This window comes from Jaculus jaculus, chromosome 4 (genome assembly GCF_020740685.1).
Source record: "Jaculus jaculus isolate mJacJac1 chromosome 4, mJacJac1.mat.Y.cur, whole genome shotgun sequence".
In the NCBI taxonomy this organism is placed as follows: Eukaryota; Metazoa; Chordata; class Mammalia; order Rodentia; family Dipodidae; genus Jaculus; species Jaculus jaculus.
In genome coordinates, this window is record NC_059105.1 from 4,055,129 (window position 1) to 4,075,881 (window position 20,753).

Below are 20,753 nucleotides of genomic sequence, written 5' to 3' on the forward strand. Positions count from 1 at the left end.
CAGGGGCAGAATGTGGTGGTTTGATTCAGGTGTCCCCCATAAACTTAGGTGTTCTAAATGCTAGGTTCCCAGCTAGTGGAGGTCTGGGAATTAAGGCCTCCTGGGGGCAGTATATTGTTGGGGATGGGCATATGGGTTTTATAGCTAGATTCCCCTTGCCAGTGTGGGGCATATTCTCCTGTTCCTGTTGTCTACCTGATGTTGGCCAGGAGGTGATGTCCACCCTCTGTTCATGCCATTGTTTCCCCCTGCCATCATGGAGCTTCTTCTCAAGTCTAAACCAAATGCACCTTTTTATTTCTCACAAGCTGCTCTTGGTCAGGTGATTTCTGCCAGCAATGAGAACCTGACTGCAACCCCAGGCTTCTGGAGTTTCCATTCATATGCATTATTCGAGGGAGATAACACCCTTTTGGTGATTTTTTCTGAGTGGCTCTATCTTATAGAGTGGCCCTCACTACAAATGACCTTGTCTATCACAAAGTCCGTGTTTTGTCTCCTTAACCCAGTGAAGCCATTGTGTTAAAAATGGCAGAAGTTCAGACAGACGGGGAGACTCAGTGACTACATTTACTTCTTGCACCATGAGCTACTTATTGTCTGGCTCTTTTAAGATTTTGTTTATTGGTTTGTTTGTGTGTGTGCACACATGCATGTGAGCTAGGGTGGCTTGCCACTGCAAATGAGAGATGCTTGCATCGGGTTTTGCATCCAGCTTTACATGGGTGGCTGGGGAATTGAACCTGAGCCTACAGACTTTGAAAGCATCTTCAACTACTGAGCCCTTTTCTCAGGCCCTTGTGTGATTCTTAAAAGTGTCTTTTTTTTTTACCCCATCTAGTTCATTCTGCCAGGTATGGTGGGAAGAAAACACAGATTCAAGTTTTATTTTACTCCATTTTGAGAGTGAACATGTCAAATAATTATTTAGATTCACTTTGTCTGTAATTAACTTCCTGGAATGTAACTGAGCCCCTGGTCTAGTACTTGGCACACGGAGGTCTCTGCTTGATACAAGACAGTATTTTTGTGAGGATTGTCTTCTACATTTTTCAGTGTGGACTTTATTAACCTGAGGATTTACTGTGAGTAATGACTTTGGATTTATTTTGTCTTTTTACATTTCCTAATCTGTCCAAGGAAAGCATTCAGGATTAATTAGTATGCTTGTGGCCTTATGTAAGTACTGCCCAATATCCCTAACATATGCATAGATGTGTGTATTATACACATATACACATGCACACGGATACATATATAAACACATAGTATATATTTATGTTGCCTTTTAGAAAGTAGTATTAGATTGAAAAGAAATTGTCAAATATTTAAATCTCAGATCACCCTATCAATGTTAGGGGAAAAATTCATTGTATATTCTCTTCACAGTTTATATTAAAAAAAAGTAGTTTAGGGGATATTGATCTTTCCCTGACTTAGAAAAAAGAGAATAAACAGGTGAGCTAAAGTACAAACCCTCTCAGGATAATAAAATCCAAAAGATTTATTAGGTTAACTGTCAGTAAATAAGCATCATAACTAATACTAAGAACTTTCTATAGAGCAAGCTAAGCTGAGTGTGGACTGGTAACAATGCTAGGGTGCTGAAGTGTCTAGAAAAGACACAATGCTTGGCTGCTCATGCCTGTAATCCCAGCACTTAGGAAGCTGATGCAGGAGAATTGCCTTGAGTTTGAGGCTAGCTTGGGCTACAGAAGTAAAATCCTGTCTCAAAAAATTATAATGTTCTCAATAGTGTGAAACATAAATGAAGCCAAATTTGTTTTTCATAAACAAATTTTCGTATTGGGTTATGGAAAACTTTGCACAAGATGTATGGAAAAATGCACCACCTCTGTGAGAGAGAGCAGTGGCCATCCCTGGACAGCTCGCGGCTGGAAACTGCCTGGACGGCTCGGTTGTGCACGTCCTACCAGCAGCGGGGAGGCGGTGGCCATTGCGACACTGAGGGCGGTGGGCATGTGGGAGTGCCCATCCGCAGGGGCCGCTGCAGGGCCTGTGGAGGCGTCACGCTGGCCTGCGAGCCCTCACATGCTGCACCGTGAGCTGCCAGTGTGTCCCTGGAACTGGGGTCATCGCCAGTTGGGCCCTAGTGCAGTCCAAGAGCACCCTGGTGGTGAGAATGATGGGGGCTTGCCACCCTCTCTGGGCTCCACATTTTAGAGTTATGGATCTCAGATATTTGACAAATGTCTGCAGAAAGAGTGTGCAGTATCTTTTTTTTTTTTTTTTCTCCTGCCATCTTCATTTTTAAGAAGTCGTTCAGTGTAGTGAGTCACAGGAGCGGATGCCTTTAGGGATCAGAGACTTTTCCTGACTCTACTAAAGCACCTTAGTGAAGTGAAAAATAGTCTGTACACTAAATGGCTCTTACTCTTGAATTGGGGTTTATCTCCTGGGGGGAGCTGTGAAGAGAGGTTGCTGGGTGGAACGGGAGGGTAGGCCACTGGCATTGCACTTCAAAGATCAGAATTGGCTTTGCCAGATTGTGAAGTCAGGGAAGAGGCGGGGCCTTTTCTGTTGATATGGCTGTGCAGGTAATGGGAATCTCATTTCAAAATTTGTCATGTTCAGGTGACCAGCGCACGCCTTTAATCCCAGCACTCGGGAGGCAGAGGTAGGAGGATTGCTGTGAGTTTGAGGCCACCCTGAGACTACATAGTTAATTCTAGGTCAGCCTGGGATACAGTGAGACCCTACCTTGGAAAACAAAAACAACAACAACAACAACAAAAAAGAAAGCAAAGCTATTGTTTAGTAAATATCTCAATTGACGTTGTCTTCCTAACGGGTTGGAAAGTAAGCTGTGTTGATGTGTTTATCTGTCAAAGTCTTTGATTGTGTCCTTGAACACTGCTTAGAACATTTTTGTATATATGTCTCTTCAACTAGTCTACCATGTGATGTCATTTGTAATAGTGTAGTCAGTACCCTTTCTATTCACAGTGATCACCCCATTAATACAGAGACCACAGCTTAAATAGGTTAGTAAGAAGCAATCAATTTCATGTCCTTTCTACTGATGTAAATGACTATATTTATTGCAAGAAACAAATTCACTCAAAAATGACTGACCTAGAAATAGTAAATGTTTCATCTGACAGATTTTTCCTTTAAAAATGAAATAGTAAGATGCCAGGTACATAAAGAGTGTGAAATGGAGCAGACATGAAATATTTTAGTGTGAGATTTTTTTTCTTCCAAAATGGTCTGTGACATATGGTAGTTTTTATAAATGTGAAGTAAACCAACAGCAGATAGAAAAGCAATTTGATGCTAAGTAAGTTTGAAAGTAATTACCTGAATGTACTGAAATATTGTCTTCTGAAGATAGGAACAAAATATTTGATTTTGCTTCTAGTTAATAACTATAACACTGGTGGTAGTGTTCTCCCCCACCCCCATCTCTTTCTGCATTTATCTAAGCAAATGAGGACTGATTTTGAAACTCCTTTTCTCATTTCCAACTTTTAAGAGAAAGTGCCTAAGTTTGAAGCATCCTTTTCAGCCTGATGAGATGCCTTTAGATTTAAGAAGCACAATAATTTTGCAGTGGCTCATTGTGACGGTTGTAAAATCATTTGAGGACCGCTTTGCTCCTGGAGCTTTATATAACTAGCTATTTAGATAATTAGCTGTTTCCTGAAAGCTGATATTTGGATCGAAGTGACATTAGCCCTGTGTTCTGGCTTGTAACCTCACAGCAGGTTCTCTGAGGTGGGTAGTAGTGCTCAGAGTGTTGGATTCCAGGAGCTTGAGGCCATCTTTTTTTTTGCTGTGGGTTCAGGATAGCCTGGAGCGCATGTGAGTGTCCATCATTGCCCAGGGAAGACTGTGTCAGATTTTGGCTAACCCCATGACTTAGGTGGGCTTATACTGCCCCTGTCCAAGCATATGGGGAGACTTGGAACGTGGAATGCGCACTCCACGGACTCCAGCTAAGTGCACAGCTACATCCAGAAGATGAGTTCGTATCCACTTGGGTAGCCTCAAACACTTGGCTACAAAATAATTACAAACTGTGAGCTTTTGGCTTTTTGGGAATTCATAAAAATAAATGAGATTCAGCTTCAAAAATCCAAAATACAATACTCTTGATAATATCAAGAGCCTAAGTTTGCTTTTCAGATCCACTTCAAATGGTTTACTCAGATGTGGGAATCTATTTCATGGATTCAATGAAGGGATCTTCTTACCAGTACTTTTACTTTTTTAGTTTTACTTAAGTGAAAAATACATCTGGAATTCTCTGAGGGTTCCACGCTTTAAACAAATAATAGGAGATCATGACCACCAGTCTTGGGTCTTGTTTTTTCTTTTCTTTTTTCTTTCTCCGAAGAAGTGATGCGAGCTGTGGATGTGGACACTTTACTACGTTTCTTTTTCTTCTTACAGGTGAAGAGTGTGACATTGACATTAATGAGTGTGACAGCAGCCCTTGCCAGCATGCCGGAACCTGCTTGGACCAGCCCAATGGCTACACTTGCCACTGTCCCCATGGCTGGGTGGGAGCAAACTGTGAAATCCGTAAGTATTTTGTTATTACTTTTTCCTCCAGTGAGAAGATTTGTGACCAGAAAGCCTCCACATCACTGACCACAAGGCAGTGAGGCCCAGAGGGAGACCCCAGTTACCCCTGTCTCCCAAGTCCCCTGCTTCCTGCCACCCCACTCCTTTTTGAGATTGCATCCAGCTTTTCCACTGGGATGAAAATCTTCACATGTCATCCAGAGTTCACTGCTACTCAGGCAGCCAAAAAAAATATGCTTCACAGACAAGCATTAAAATCATATCAGGAAAGCCAGTCTCTGTGAGGGAAATGCTAGAATGCAACACAGAATTCAAAATTATTTTGCATTTATATTTTCAAGTGTCTTCAAACATGCTAGATTCCTCCAATTGCCTGAAGAAAAGTTCAGCATGGATGAACTTAAAAGAAAAGCTGAAAAATATTTGAGGCTGCTTCAAGCTAAGTGAACTAACAGAAGTTAGGAAATGTCACAATCAAGGTTTGATCTACTAAAAACAATGTAGCTCCCCGGATGCAGGTGTGCATGAGGGCTGACGTGGAATTGTGTTTTCAGCTGTTTTGGAGACTTACATATTCAATAGTGAAAGGTATTTTCTTCCCATTTAAATAGGGCGGGAAGGGTGCTTCCTCCCCATGCCAGATGCTTCATGGAATGGTGCCCTGGAAATATCTCTTCCTGGTCCTTTTTACCTCTGACTGTGACAGATAAGAGTGCATGATTAGATGTGTGAGCTTGGGAGGAGGTAGTCAAGTATGCATAGCCTCTGTCTGTCTGTCTGTCTGCCTGCCTGCCTGTATTGCTGGTCCTTCTCCGCTGTGCTGTAAGCATTGCATTATCAAGTGCTTTCCTGGTGGTACAGCTCTGCCCATAGTCAATAAGGATGTGCCATTCCCAGTGTGTGTCTGAGTGGGGGAAAGCCAGCCTTGGGGAACTCTTCAATGCACACATATGAAGTACATTCTCTCACATCAGCTTGGCCAATTGCAAACATATTATTTGGCCTCTTAGCCTCCTACTCTTTGTCTTTCTTCTTGGCTCAGGGCATGAACAAAACAAGGTCATTATTTTTAGGTCACCCCTTCAACCTTCCCAAATGTTCCTATGAAGAATGGCCTTAGGCCTAGGACAGCTTTACTTTCCAGAGATAAGTAGAAATTCTCCATGTTGAAGAGATTATGGGGGTAGGAAAGGATTCTGATGGTAAAAAGTCTAAAGGGTTGATTTTGGTGTAAAATATTCTATTCTGGCCTAGTGGGATCTGTTGGTAGAGGGGGTCCCAGGATCGAGTTGACAGGACCGTGCTTCTTACCCTGTCCCTATTATGTAGGGGTTATTTGGAGTCAACTTCCCCTGGCATTGTGCTCTTCCAGTCATTATGAGTCAAACATGATTCACAGTAGTGGAAAGTGAGGAAGTGAGTAGAACACATTTTGTGCTCCAGGGACAGGAAGCTGGTTCCATGCCCATCTCTCCTACAACCAAGCACAAGGTGTAGGCAAGGCGTTTTAACTCCCAGGAGCTTAGTTCTTTCATCCATAAAATGAGAATAAATTACATGAAAAGTGTTCATGCTTCCATCTTTCTAGGATTTTATAATTTACTCTCAAAATAATATCATTGTATTCCAGGAAGCCCAAACTATAGAGACTTTTATATTACCTTTTCACTTACAAAACATCACAGAAAGTTTATTGTTGTGCATTTAAAAATGAGTATAAAGTATAAATACGGGATACTCATAATAGCTTGAAAATCAAGTCTCCATACTGAGGGGCTCACAAGGTGGAAATGAAGCAACTTTCTTATTAGATGGTACTATATTTTTGAAACCTCAATGGTTATTATATATATAAAACTCAGTGCAAGTTAATATCATTTCATCTGTTACATAGTTGTCTCCTGCCCACAGTATTTTCCCTAATATAATTTTTTTTAGGGATTTACCACTTTGGTGTTATCTTGTCTCTAATTAGTACAGGAATAGAAATCTATTGGACTATATATATTTATCAAAATAGCCAAGAACATTGTTTTAGGATCATCCTAAAAGATAATAAAAATAACTACATGTGCTGGAAATTAACAGATAATCTTGGTGCAGTTTTAATTCTCTGCCATTTTTTAAAAAAATTGCTTAGCACTAATCACATTCTTAACAAATAAGTCTTCATAAATGAAGACTTCATAAATGAAAGTGCTGTTTTGAATCAAGGTATACTACTAAAATTCCTGTGGATATTTCCATAGTGATATGTTTGTGTGGTCTGTGTTGGAGCTGTAATACTTTTATAGTTACAGCCAATATCACTGGTGACAGCTTGGCCAGTTCTGTATGTTCAGCAACTTAATCTACGGTTAACTTATTGGATTAATTCTAGTTTGCATTTGAGAATAGGTGAGTAGGCAATCATGGTTTTGTGGACTTAATTAATAATCAGGCTTCTTCACTGTCAGGCACAGAATGGGGTAGTTTGTGAGGTAAGGTTAGTGAAGCAGACAGACTTTCTCTTCAGGAGCATGAGAGTGGCCGTAAGGCACTGCGGGTATTCACTGTAAGGCACTGTATTGGGAAGTTCAGGCCTAGAGAAGGGAAATGTAACTTCCCTTGGGCCTAAGAAGATGCATGGATGGACTTATCGGGCTTCTTTCTTCCCAAATAGATGACATGTAATAACAATTGGAGAGGGACTTCCGGTTAAGATGGCGGCATAGGTACCAAGCCAAAGCAGCCTGGGGGGGGAAAAAGATCAAAAAAACTCAGCAAAATATACACTTTTACTAAAAAGTGAGGTGTATAGGAAATTGAAGCAGCAGCGGAGAAGTAGGAGAGATCTAGAGCATCCAGAGGCTGCACAGGCAGGCAAAAGCGGCTGCGGCAGCTCCGCCAACCTCGGCGGTAGCGGTGCACTAGAAAGCCGCCAAGCTTGGCTCCAGCCGCAAGAATAGCCAGGTGCAGGCGCTTCCCCTCACACCGGGCTCTCCGCAACTCGGGAAACGTGAGGGGAGAGCGGCAGTGAGCAACGGAGGAGCAGACCGCGAGGTAGAAGAACACGTGGAGCAGCGAGAGAACCAGAGCAGCTGCGGCTCCCTCCCCTCCCCCACTGCCTGAGCCCAGCTCCGGCAAACAGAGCAGCGGCCTGGGACCCGGCCACGCCAACCTGACCCAAGCAGGAGCAGAGTTCGGCAGCAACATCAGCGGTTCCGGCACCGGTAATAGCGGCCCAAGCAGCAGCAGATCCAGGAGTGGCAGAAGCTTCAGCTGCTGACAGACCCAGTGGGGGAGCAGATCTGCAGGGCCACAGTTGCCAGGCTTGGCTTGCCCCGCAGGAAAAGCCAGTGCCCGGCTCCAGAAATCACAACAGCAGCCTGACGACCCAGGCAGCAACTTGACTGAGACCAAACTCATCCAAGGTAACTGGGTTTGCACCAGGGAAGGGTCTCATTTGGTCACAAGCTGACTTGGATCCCTCAACAGACCAGAAATCTTAACCTCTATGTTGATAGAGGATCTGGGTGTTATAATAACTACTCTGGCATACATACTTGGGGCTGTTTTTGACTGAATGAGTACAGTGTTTAGTTAACTTTTAAAATCTACCAGTATTTTATTCCACTCAGCCTACTTGAATACCCCCAGAGCAGGGAAACTCAACCCCTAGGAGCACCTTTGTAGATACTCTCAGAGTCTTAAGAGCCACATCTAACACCTCAAGCTCCTACCCTGAAGACATATAACATCAAACCAATTGATACAGCTAAGAATACCAGCTAGCTAGAAAATCCAAGCATTAACTTAATCCAAGATGCAAAAATATATACATTATAACACAAGAAACACTAAAAAGCAAGACAATATAAATCCACCTAAAAGTATTAATGCATCAGAAATGACCTCCAGTGAGAACGAGTTAGAGGAAATGCCTGAGAAAGATTTCAAAAGAATGATTGTAAATATGCTCAAAGAAGTCAGAGAACAAATCAAAGGAGTCAAAGAGGAACTTAAAGAGGAAATCAAAGGAATCAAAGAAGATGCAGGACACCAATTTCATGAAATAAAGAAGGCAATACAAGACATAAATAAGGAAATAGAAATAATAAAGAAAAACCAGTCAGAATTACTAGCAATGAAGAACACAGTTAATGAAATAAAAAACTCTGTAGAAAATCTCACCAGTAGAATGGATGAAGGAGAGGATAGAATATCTAAGCTAGAAGACCAGGTGTCAGATCTAATACAGGCCAACAAAGAGAAAGACAAACTTATAGAAAAGTATGAGTGGGAATTTCAAGATATTCGGGACACGATGAAAAGATCAAATATTAGAATTCAGGGCATAGTAGAAGGAGAAAAAGTCCACTCCAAAGGCATAGTAGGTGTCTTCAACAAAATCATAGAAGAAAATTTCCCCCAAATTGGGAAAGAGGTGCCAATACAGATACAGGAAGCCTTTAGAACCCCAGCCAGACAAAACATGGAAAGAACCTCTCCTCGCCATATTATAATCAAACTTCCAAATACACACACCAAAGAAAAAAATATTGAATAACAATTGGAGAAACTTGTGAGATGATGTGATACAGGCTTATTAGTCACCTTTCCCACTGCTGTGACAGACAGAATATCTGACAAATGAAACTTAAAGGAGGAAGGACCTCTATGAGGGTCTTTAGTAGTGAGGTGTGTTTCTTGGAGACACTAGAGAGTCAGATCTAGTTTTATTAACTAGATCTGACTAGAAAACCAGTCTTCATCTATTGTGAAGCTGAGACCATTTACATTTAAGGTTATTATGAGAGATGTTTACTAATTCCTCTAATTTTGATGGTTGTTTTCTGGTTGATTATTTTTTAAAAATTTGTCTTTTAATTATATTCAGGGTTTTCTGGTTTACTATGTTGAACATGATGGATTAATTACGAGCTCTCCTTTTCTCAGATATTGTACTTATGAACTTATTTCTTTCCTGTGCTATGGTGATCAAGGCCATCTTTCATATATGTATACAGTATTCCTTTAGGCAGTTCATTACAAGGAGAAAATTGTAGCAGCAACAACATTAAATCATGCAGAAATACTCTTAAAATCAATTATTGGGCCATAGTGCATTATCAATGATTATAAAACTGAAAATGGAAAACCTACTATAAAAATTGCTGTAAAATTAAAAGGTATTTAAAACATGGAAAGGGTAAATGAGTGAGACAAAGGAAAGGAAGGTGACAAGGAGAGGGTCAGGGGGAGGTGAGGGTACATGCATGATGGGAGAAAGAAGAGCAGAGGGAGACAGATGTTAGAGAGAAAAATCAAAAAATTAAAATGTGTTAAAAATAACAAACATAAGTTGGGCATGGTGGCACACGCTTTTATTTTTTTATTTTTTATTTTTTTATTTGATTTATTAGTTTTCTTTTCATCAAATACAGGCAGTTTGGTACCATTGTTTAGGCTCATCTATGATCTACCCCCTCGCATTAGACCCTCCTTGTTGATGTAAGTGGGTCGTGCACTGTGGGGTTAGTCCCCAGTTATTGGTATGCTAAATGTCTCTGCAAATCATGACCCAACATGTGACTCTGACATTCTTTCTGCCCCCTCTTCCGCAAAATTTCCCTGAGCCATGTTGGGTTCATTTTTGGTCTGCTTCAGTGCTGAGGTATTGGGGGCATCTGAGGCTCTGGCTCTCTGATTTGGTAGGAGTTGATTTTTCTCTGCGTTGGTCTCCTTCCCCTTTGTGCTGGTATCCGGTTAACAGGAAAACATCACCCTTGCTTGTTTCACCTGTTGTCCTTAGTTTCAGTTGGGTCCCTTTTGAGGTGTGTTGGGGCAGCTCTCTCCATAGGATCTGCATCTATCTTTTTCTCCATGGTATCTGGAGTGCAGCTAGGCGGTCGCCATCTTGGCCAGAAGCTCTCCACTCTGTATATCTGGCACATGCTTTTAATCCCAGCACTTGGGAAAAAAAGTTGGAGGATTGCTATGAATTCCAGGCCACCATGAGACTGCATAGTGAATTCCAGGTCATCCTGGGCTAGAGAGAGACCCTATCTTGAACAAACAAACAAACAAACAAAAAATTCCTACCAACGAAAAGGTTCACAAACAAAATTAGGGATATAAGAAGGAGAATTTAAAACTGAGTTGTAAAAATCAGTAAGGGAAAGTAAAAATACTACTAAATATAGAGAAGGGGATAGGAGGAAACACAGGAGATAAAAGAAGAAACTAAAGAAAAGAAAACAGATGTCCTCCCATGGGAAAAATGCATAAACAGAATTAGACGAAACTATGAAGGAAATAAAAATCCTACTTTTGGGATTTTAATGTTCCCCATAGGTTTATGTGTTTGAGTATTGACCCCCCAGCAGGTGGCACTGTTTGGGGAGATTTGGAAGCTTCAGTAGGCAAAGCCTTGCAGGAGGAAGTGCATCACTGAGGTAGGCCACGAGGTTTCATAGCCCCTCCCCCAGCGCTGGTTGCACTCTGCTTCCTGATTGTGAACACAAGGTAAGCAGCTTTGCTTCCTGTCTGCTGATGCGACTAGCAAGCTCCACACTTGTGCCCCCATGACTTTCCCACCATGAAACCCTCAAAACTACAGGCTAAAAATAAACGCTTTCCTTCCTAAGTTCTGTCTGTTATTTGTTCATAGCCATGAGAAAGTAACTAATATACCTGCTAAACAGATTTAAGAAAGAAAACCAGAATCCCAAGGATAACAAACCAACAAAAAGAGGCTGGAGAGATTGCTCAGAAGTTAAGGTACTTGCCTGCAAAGCTTAACAACTTTGGTTTCGTTCCCCAGTACCCACAAAGTAGCACATGGATCTAGAGTTTGTTTGCGTCAGCTAGAAGCCCTGGCATGTCCATCCTCTCTCTGTCTCTCTGTCTCTCTGTCTCTTCACTCTGTCTCTCTCTGTTTGCAAGTAAATACACAATTTTTAAAAATGAACAGAACAAAAAACAAAAAGATGAGATATTGGACAAGCTGCTTTCTGGGGCCTCAAATATTGGAGACTGGACTGGAGAGATGGCTTAGCAGTTAAGGCACTTGTCTACAAAGTCAAAGGACCCATGTTCTGTTCTCCAGGACCCACATAATCCAGATGCAAAAGGTGGCTCATGTGTTTGGAGTTCATTTGCAGGGGCTGGAAGCCCTAGCATGCCTTTCCTTCCTTCTCCCTTCCTTCCTTCCTTTCACTGTCTGTCTTTCTTTCTCTCTGAAATAAATAAAAAAAAAACATATAAAAAAAATGATCTCTGTGTCTATCACCTTTACCCTTGTGCTAGTACCAAGTTCACCAAGAAAACAGCACATTTGCTTGTTTTGTCAATTCATAGTTTCAGCTGGAGCCCTTTGAGGTATGAGAGCCACACATTGGATCATGATACACAGAGACATTTCCTCCTACCCATAACTGATGGCTAACTATGCTTGACCCATATACCCCAACAAGGAGGGGCCAGGTGGAGGGGGGAGGACAGGGAGGAGGCTAACAATGGTACCAACTTGACTGTATTCACTGAGTACAAAACTAACTTAAAAACAACAACAAAAAAGAGATGGACACTGTTAGTCATGTGCATGGAAGTGGGGTGTGGCTGAGTCTGCTGCACTTGCAGTCTCTTTTCTTTCCTATGGTTTATTTGATTACCAAGTCTGCATTGGACAAGTGGTGTTTGTCAGAGTTGTTTACACAGTGGTGGTTTTCTTTCTTTGAGTACCAGAGGCCTCTGCTGACCACATTTAGCTTTCATTCTGTAGCCTGGGCAGATTCTCTCACTTTCCCTAGACTTCCAAGGTCATACCCTCTGGGTGGCTGTTTTAGCCAAAGGGTGTCTCCCAGCTGAGACTGGTATAAATGGAGGATCTGTCTTTAGCCTTTTTTTTTTTTTTTTGTTTTCTTGAGGTAGGGTCTCACTGTAGCCCACGCTGACCTGGAATTCACTATAGAGTCTCAGGGTGGCCTCGAACTCATGGCAACCCTCCTACCTCTGCTTCCCGAGTGCTGGGATTAAAGGCGTGCGCCACCACGCCCGGCTTGTCGTAATCCTTTTAATATTGCAGTTTGCATGCCCACCAAGACACTGAGAACAACTACAAGGAAAACACCTTGTGGTGAAGATTCTAAGACATGGGATCGCTTCCAGATGAGAATCCACTAGTGACTCATTGATTTACACAGTCCTTCTGAGATTGTTAAGCAGATTACTTCCATCAGCATTGAGCCAGAAGTGGAGGTTGAAGTCACCATTGCAGATGCCTAAGTCAATTATTTTAATAAACTGACTTATTCAGTAAAAAAAAAAAAGATTGCCTATGGAATAATCATTCTGCTGGAGAGGTGAATCTGTGGGTATCACATATGCCCCTGGAACTTGAGAGTTCCTAGGCTCTACAGCCATGGAAAATGGATATATGGTTCTACAGTTTGATTTACACTTTAGCCTCTGGCTCAGAATAATCAGACTACAGATTTATTCTAAGTTTATGCCATGTGTTTCCAGCCATCAGGGTGGGACTATATATTCCCCTGCACCTCCCAGACAGAGCCAGACACCTGCTGTGTTACACCCTTTGGGTTGTCAGCGTCTGGAGTTCCTACTCTGCACTGCTGCCTCCCTGGTCTTTCGCTTCCCCGGGGGCTATGGCAGCCAAGATGCATTCTGAGACCTGTGAGTGCTGCCGGACTTCAGGCCCCAGGGGTAGCTCAGCGTTCAATAATGGACTGTCTTTCAAGACAGTGAAAAAATGGGGTTCCTGTCTGCCAGAGGAGCTAGTACCATTTGCTGAAGAGACTTTTCCCTGCAGCGTACTTTCAGCACAGGCTAGAGAACATAAACTAACCTGAGCACAGCTTGCTGGTTGGACCTGACTGAGTCTTCTTTGAAGCTGATGCCCTAAAGCTTCAATCAGCACAAGCGGCTTAAACCCAGACGCTACCCAGTACAATGTGCATAACCTTGCACAAGCCGCCCTCTTGTGGGGTCTCAGCTGCTGCCTGCACAAGCCGCGGATAGTAACTGTCCACCTATCGTACTTTAAGAGATGGAGGTGGCAACAGGAATGGAGATGCTAACAGTGTCCACTGCATAGCGCTCTAAGGAGCAAACAGCTGAAGGGCTTGCACTCATGCTCAGCGTCCAGTGAACTGGTAATACTGTCATCTGCTGCTTATCAAGGACCTAAACGTCCAAGTACAAAGATTTGACTGTGATGTCTTAAAGGCACCCTGACTCGTTACTTGCAAAACAAAGCTCAGCATCTTCTTGTGGCAGTGCCTCCCGCATCCAGCCTCACAGCCAGGGAGACCAGAGCGAGGTTCGGCCGTATTCCTGCACTCACTGGCCTGCGCAAGGTGCATTAAGTCAGGTTCATTCCGACTCCAGCATTATTCCACCCACATTCACTCACCTCTGTCTGTCTATCCTGCCACCCCAGGCCAAGCCCCTCGAGCTCTGCCCCGCACTGTGGGGATCATGTCCATGTCTGGAGTATCCCCCCAGACTGGCTTCTATGCTCACCTCTCAAGCCCTTTCTTCACATGAAGACAGAAGCACAGAGTTCTCAGCACCCCCAACCCCAATCACGCCTGGCTCTTATTGAAACCCAAAGTCACAGTACTGCTGCCAGGCCTGTGTGTGCCTCTCTGCTCTGCAAGGAGGCACCCTGTCCTTTGTGGATTCCTCTGCCTCTTCAACAGCCACGCTAGCTGTCTTCTAATCCTTTGCCAATCCCTCAACTTTTTCTACAAGCCCTGGCTCATGCTGTTGCGCTTCTTCCCCATCTCCAATTAGTGCCATCCAACCCGCTGAATTCCCATTGGGCAAGCACTCCTGAGAGAACACTCTGCTTTCTTCCCCCACTTCTCTGCAGAACTTGTCCCTACCTGACTTAATAGAGTTGCACTTTCGTGTTTATTTTATGGTCATTTGTTTATTTCTAATCCGTTGAGAGTCAGGCCTCCAACAATTCACCCCCCTCCCCTGCTCTCCTTCACCTGCATCAGTGCTGAGTTCACACGTTCCGCGCCTGGACCCCCGTGAAGCAGGTGATCTATTACTTCAGATCCCTTTCTCGCCTGTTCATCTTCTGATGCTCAACAGTGGTTGTTAATTTTTCATAGCCTCTTTCTTTCATGCTTTGATTGTACAGCTAGCCTGTTGCAGTGGAAAATGCAATGTAATTTGAAATCTCATTTGCAGTTGTTCTAGGCAGAAAATGGCCTTAGAAACTATTTGGTTATTAAGTGACATCATCACAAAACACACTCACTTTTACTCTTTTGAAATACTACAGGTGAGTAAATTAACTAGTCTAGCTATGTTCATCCACATAAATTATAAAGTAGATATGGTAAATTTATTTTAGAATAAATTATGCAAATCAGTGAAAAACTATTGTGGTGGAGTGGAGCTCATTGCTGGGATTCTCTTTTCTTCTCTGCTTGTAACCAATGGCCTTTTTCACCTCGAGCAGCTTCTCTGAACCTAGCACCGCTACCCAGTTCTAGGTGATCGGGGCAGCTGAAATCCTCAATGCAAAAGAACTTTAGAAAATGCAAAAGCACAGACAAATATAAACAAAAATGCAAAAGACCCCTGAGACTTACAAATGAGACATTGTCACATTTTCCCTCGAGTAGCTCATGTTCCTGGTTGCGCGCCTGCCGGGCCCATGAGATCACCCCATTCCGGTTCAAGATCGCTCTTGGCGCTGCGCTGTCGCCAGCGTAGTAAATGATTCACGGGATGGGACTCCCAGGATGCGTCACAGCGGTGACTTACAGCAGCGGCGCCTGGACTGGGATGTGGCATTTGTAGCCACCTGGTGCAGATGCATTCGTTGCCTCTCAGACCAAGTGTTGGCTTATTCAGATCCAGTCTGGCTCTTCAACCAGTTAGCCTGCCGAGCCGCCACCTTCACTTCTGTCAGAAAGGTTTTAAATGACAGCCAAGTGGAGCCTCGACATAAAGAAGAGGGCGGGGAGAAGAGAAGAAATTTTGGTAACTTTCCCCTAACGTCTGAGCAGCTTGGAACACAGATATTTGGAGCAGATGGAGAGAAATGCAAATAGCGTGGGCAGCTTATCAGACCTGGGATGCAACACTGGGCTGAATACATAATTTTTTTTTTCACAGTAGTGACCATGTGGTTGTACACTTGCTGTGTGTACACAGTCAAAATGGCATGTAAGTTCTTTCCATGATGTATGTGTGTGTAGAGCCAGAGAGTCCACTAGGAGCCACGTGATCCTTCTCTCTACTGACCCGATCTGAACACTCTAGAGAGCTGGAGTAGAGTCAGCACTGGCCACCCCCATGTTGATGCTAAAGGGATGTTATAACATTCTGCTGAGCTTTGGACTTCAGCCTGCTGCTGAACTTTTTTTTTTTTTTTTTTTAAAGGGAATGTTATAGTACTTGGAAATAAAGTGAATCACACTTACTTTTTCAGCCAGAAAGCCGAGACATCTCTCTTAGCATACAGCAGGTACTGCCAAGAGAAAGGGCTGCCGATCTGGGGACACAGCCTGGGTTCTGGCTTAGCACTGCACCTTCCCCCTTCCTTGGAGTCTGTTTACTGGCAGTGATTTCCATGGCTCAGTCAGTCTCTGGGTGTGCCGGCTCGGCAGAAGCCATGAGGACACTGGCCACTTAGGCAGACTCAGGTGGTCAAACCAGACCTCACAGGTCTCCATGCAATATTCTGGACATGAACTCAGAAGTCACTTTATTTACCCTGTCTCAGTCTCTCACAAAACATCCAGAGCTCCCTGGTCTGCCAGGCTTCTAGGACTTAGGACTGCAGGTGTAGCCCCTGCCTGGTGTCCATCGGTGCTCTTCCAGGTTGTGGCTATTCTCAGACCCAGCATCACTGAAGATGGAGCTGAGTGGAGGTATGCAGAAGCCACATGCTCTTACCTAAAATAAAACAGTGAGAACAGCGCTCAGATTCATTCCTGTCCCCGCCCTTCTCAGAATCAGTATCCAGACACCAGGGACATTCTACTGTGAAGGTGACGGTGTGGCAGGGTATGGCAGTGGCGATGGTATGAATAAGATGGAGAAGGACTTCTTGTTTCCACACGAGTTCGGCTTCTCTGTGGTCTTGTCCTGCTCTGTGTAATTTGCAGTTTCCTTTCACATCCTGTTCATGTTAGCTGGTCATTTTCATTTGAGCACAGATCTGCAAATAGGACTGAATTTAACATTACTGGCCAAAGCCAACCACAGAGATGACATCCGGTCCTTTCGTTTTTTCTTCCTGTTAATACAGGGTGGGTCTTGTAGGAAGAACCAGGACGGGGCTCTGAGACCTCATCTCCAAGGATCTGCCTTACTGAACAGCGCTCTCTTCATTGCCCTGGCCCCTTCAGGGCCTCAGCTGTTCCTCTTTAGGGACGCCCACCATGTGTCCTTTCTTACTTTGCTTTTTAAAAATGCTTTCTAGCTTATTCTCACAGCAAACAAATGGGGGATATACATTTGTTATTTTCATCTTACAACGAGGGAACTGAAGCTGAAGAAGGAGGACAAAGTGTTGGGAGCTGGGGTTGAAAGTAAGACTGGTGTGATCCCAAAGCCCACCATCTTCCAACTGTAATGATGGGAGGTGATATGAGCTCTTCTACCAACAACTTGTTGTTCATTTTTGATTCCAAATACAATGCACCATTCTTTAAAAAAAAATGGAAATAAGAAGTTTAAAGATGAAACTGAAATAACTTCATTTTTCATTCCAGAGGTGATTGCTAGGGTGTCACTCCACAAACTCAGACCTCAGCTGTGGACGTACTCCACCCAAGGAGTGTTGATGCCCAAAGCAGTCTTTCCCAAGGGGGTGGGGATCTTATCTTTGCGGGTGATCATTATTCAGTGAACTGTTTCTGAAGAGCATGGCCCACCATAAGAAAGCAGCCTATGCTTGGAATTGTTAGGATAAATTTTGAGCTTTTCAATGTTTAGGTAAATATTTAAAACTCATTTGTGACACCCAAATTATGGTAGTATAAAAATCCCACTTGATAGTATTAACTTATTTCTTTTTACCATGTAATAAATATCTTTCCATATCACCAAGAAATGAATATTTAAACTGTTCCTTTGTTTTTGACTTTCATAAATTGCTTTGGTGTTGGTGGGTTGGTGAGAGAAAGAAGGGTGGGGAATTAAGTTATATCTATAACATTTTATTTCTTTTCTAAAAAATATGGGGCTAGAGAGATGGCTTTGTGGTGACTATGCTTGCCTTCAAAGCCTAAGGACCCAGATTCAATTCCCCAGAACACACATAAACCAGATGCACAAGTTGGTACGTGTGTCTGGAGTTCCTTTGCAGTGGCTGGAAGCCCTGGCACAACCATTTTCTCTTCCCTCCTCTCTCTGCCTCTTCCTCTGTCTCATATAATAAATAAATCATATGCATATGTATAAAATTAAAAATTAAAAAGCAATATGATGAAATCGTAACTCTGCGAGATGAATATATGTGACCCATGCTTAGTTGAGCCTTTCTTGAATGTGTGATAGCTGATCATTTAACCCTTAGATGTTGTGACACTGAGGTAAATATTCTTGTTTGTAGAGCTTTGTGTGTTTATAGGGCTATTTTCCCTGGACAGATTCTAAAATGGGAAGATATGAGTTAAGTACTACAAACAAGTCTACAGAAAAGTTACATATCCAACTTCCATCCTCCCTTTGAGACACTTGTCAACTGTGGCTTCCATCACTTTAAAAATAATAATTTGAATTAGGAAGAATAATTACATGTTTACAGTAATTATAAAACAAAACAATGTTTTATGCATTTCTTTGATGAATTTCTCTTTATATCCTTTGCAATTTTTAAATATCTTTCTTTTTATTGTACAGGTGTGTGTTGTACTGCATTGTGCATAAATACACATTCATATGTGTCTTTACAGGCTCCTGTGTGTGTGTGTGTGTGCGAGTGTGTGTGCACAGGCACAAGGTTGATGTCAGGTGTCTTACCTACTTTTATGTTATTTTATTTTTTGAGGTAGGATCTTGCTGTGGCCCAGGCTGACCCGGAATTCACTATGTAGTCTCAGGCTGGCCTGAAACCACAGTGATCCTCCTACCTCTGCCTCTCAAGTCCTGGGATTAAAAACATGCGTTAGGGGGCTGGAAAGATAGCTTAGTAGTTAGGCACTTGCCTGTGAAGCCTAGGGACTCCGGTTTGAGGCTCAGTTCCCCAGGACCCATGTAATCCAGATGCACAAGGTAGCGTGTGTGTCTGGAGTTCATTTGCAGTGGCTGGAGGCCCTGATGTGCCCATTCTCTCTCTTTCTTTCTCTCTGTCTCTGCCTCTTTCTCTCTCTGTCTGTTGCTCTCAAACAAATTAAAAAAAAAGCGTGTTGGTGTTTTACTCTTTGAGACCCAGTCTCTCAGTGAACATAAAGCTAACTGATTTTGCTAGAATAGCTTAGCCAGTGAGTCCCAGAAATCTGCTTGCCTCTACCTCTCCAGGGCTGGGGTTATAGGCACACATCACCATGCCTGGAATTTTATGTGGGTTCTGGGGACCCAAATTTGGGTCTTCATGCTTGCCTGCAAGTGCTTCACCAACTGGGCCATCTCCCCAGCCCCTTTCATCTACTTCCTCCCTGTGATACGTTCCTGGTTTTTCTTCACTGTCAAAACGTATTTTATTTATTTATTTGCTGGGGGAGAGAGAGAAAGAGAGAGGGAGGAAGGGAGAGAAAGAGAGAGAGAGAATGTGAGCATGCCAGCCACTGCAAACGAACTCTAGATGCATGTACCACCATGTGGATCTGGCTTATGTGGGTACTGGGGAATAGAACCTGGGTCTTTATACTTTTCAGGCAAGTGCCTTAACTGCTAAGCCAGCTCTCCAGCCCATTCCTCACCATGTTTAAATGGTTCTCATATATGATCGATATTATATTGGTCCTCATCCTGGATTACTCACAGAAAGTAACTCCCCCATTTGGTGGATCTTTAAAAGCCAAGCTACTGGTAGAAGGACAGGAAAGGCTTCAGACTGCTAAAGAGCACAGCTGCTCAGCCTTTTGCCTGTCTCTGCCTCCAGACCTGCAGTGGAAGTCTGGGCACATGGCCGAGAGCCTCACCAGCATGCCCCGGCACTCGCTCTACATCATCATCGGAGCCCTTTGCGTGGCGTTCGTGCTGATGCTGATCATCCTGATCGTGGGCATCTGTCGCATCAGCCGCATCGAGTACCAGGGCTCCTCGCGGCCCGCCTATGAGGAGTTCTACAACTGCCGCAGCATCGACAGCGAGTTCAGCAATGCCATTGCCTCCATCCGACATGCCAGGTAGTCTCCCGACATTGGAGGGAGGGAGGGTGCCTTCACACGTGGGCATCAGTAGCCTCTACAGCCACAAAAGAAGGGCTCTGAAAGAACCAAGCCCAAGTTCCACGTCAGCACACAAGGCTGCTTCGTGGTTAATCCCGTTGTAATTCACAGCCATTATGTTTACACTGAATGCATGCATTTATTTAATTTGTGTGGCCCCGTAACCATCCGTATCTGATTCCTAATCACTGTGCAGGGGAACACTTTTTAAAGATGTCTGTGTGTTCATGTGTGTCAACATGGGCATGCACATGCCATGACACACATGTGGATGTCATGGGACAACCTGGGTTGTCAGTCCTCACTTTCCACCTAATTTTTTTTTTTTTTTGAGTTAGTGTCTCATACTCCTCAGTGCCTACAACCAGGCTGTGTGGTCTGTGAGCTTCCAGGGCCTCTGTCTCTTCAGCTTGTTACAGAAGGGCTGGACACCTGCCACTGTACTTGGCTTTATGAGGTCTCTGTGGATTCAAACTCAGGTTATTACGCTAATGCAGCAGATACTTTTACCATCTCTGCAGCCCCAAGCCCATGAGCATCTTTTGATGATTTCTTTTTGGGATATCTTTAACTATGTTGACTTTCAAGTAGTCAACATGATTACACGTTCCTTTGACAGAAAGGGCCTAGCAAAATAATGATAGATAGTGGACATTGGGTGCTTAGAGTTTGTATTTCCTAATGCAGTATCAGATTCTAGAGGAAAGACAGGAATTGGATTGGAGTCATAGGCAGAGCGTAAGCTCAGGTGCTTGAGATATGACAGCAAGTACAACCACTCCTATTCCTGACTCTTATCACAGAAGTCCCCTCAACTCTAGAAAGGGTTGACTA

At 43.4% G+C, this 20,753-nt stretch overlaps 1 protein-coding gene across 1 annotated transcript in view; it reads left to right on the top strand.

Annotated features, from left to right (window-relative positions):
* The window catches only part of Dner (delta/notch like EGF repeat containing), a 355,088-nt gene that overhangs the window by 328,555 nt on the left and 5,780 nt on the right, over positions 1 to 20,753 (top strand). Inside the window, exons 12-13 of the mRNA XM_004662814.2 lie at positions 4,417 to 4,548; positions 19,631 to 19,877. Of these exons, the coding sequence (XP_004662871.2) occupies positions 4,417 to 4,548; positions 19,631 to 19,877 (379 nt within the window). The remainder of the gene's footprint in view (positions 1 to 4,416; positions 4,549 to 19,630; positions 19,878 to 20,753) is intronic.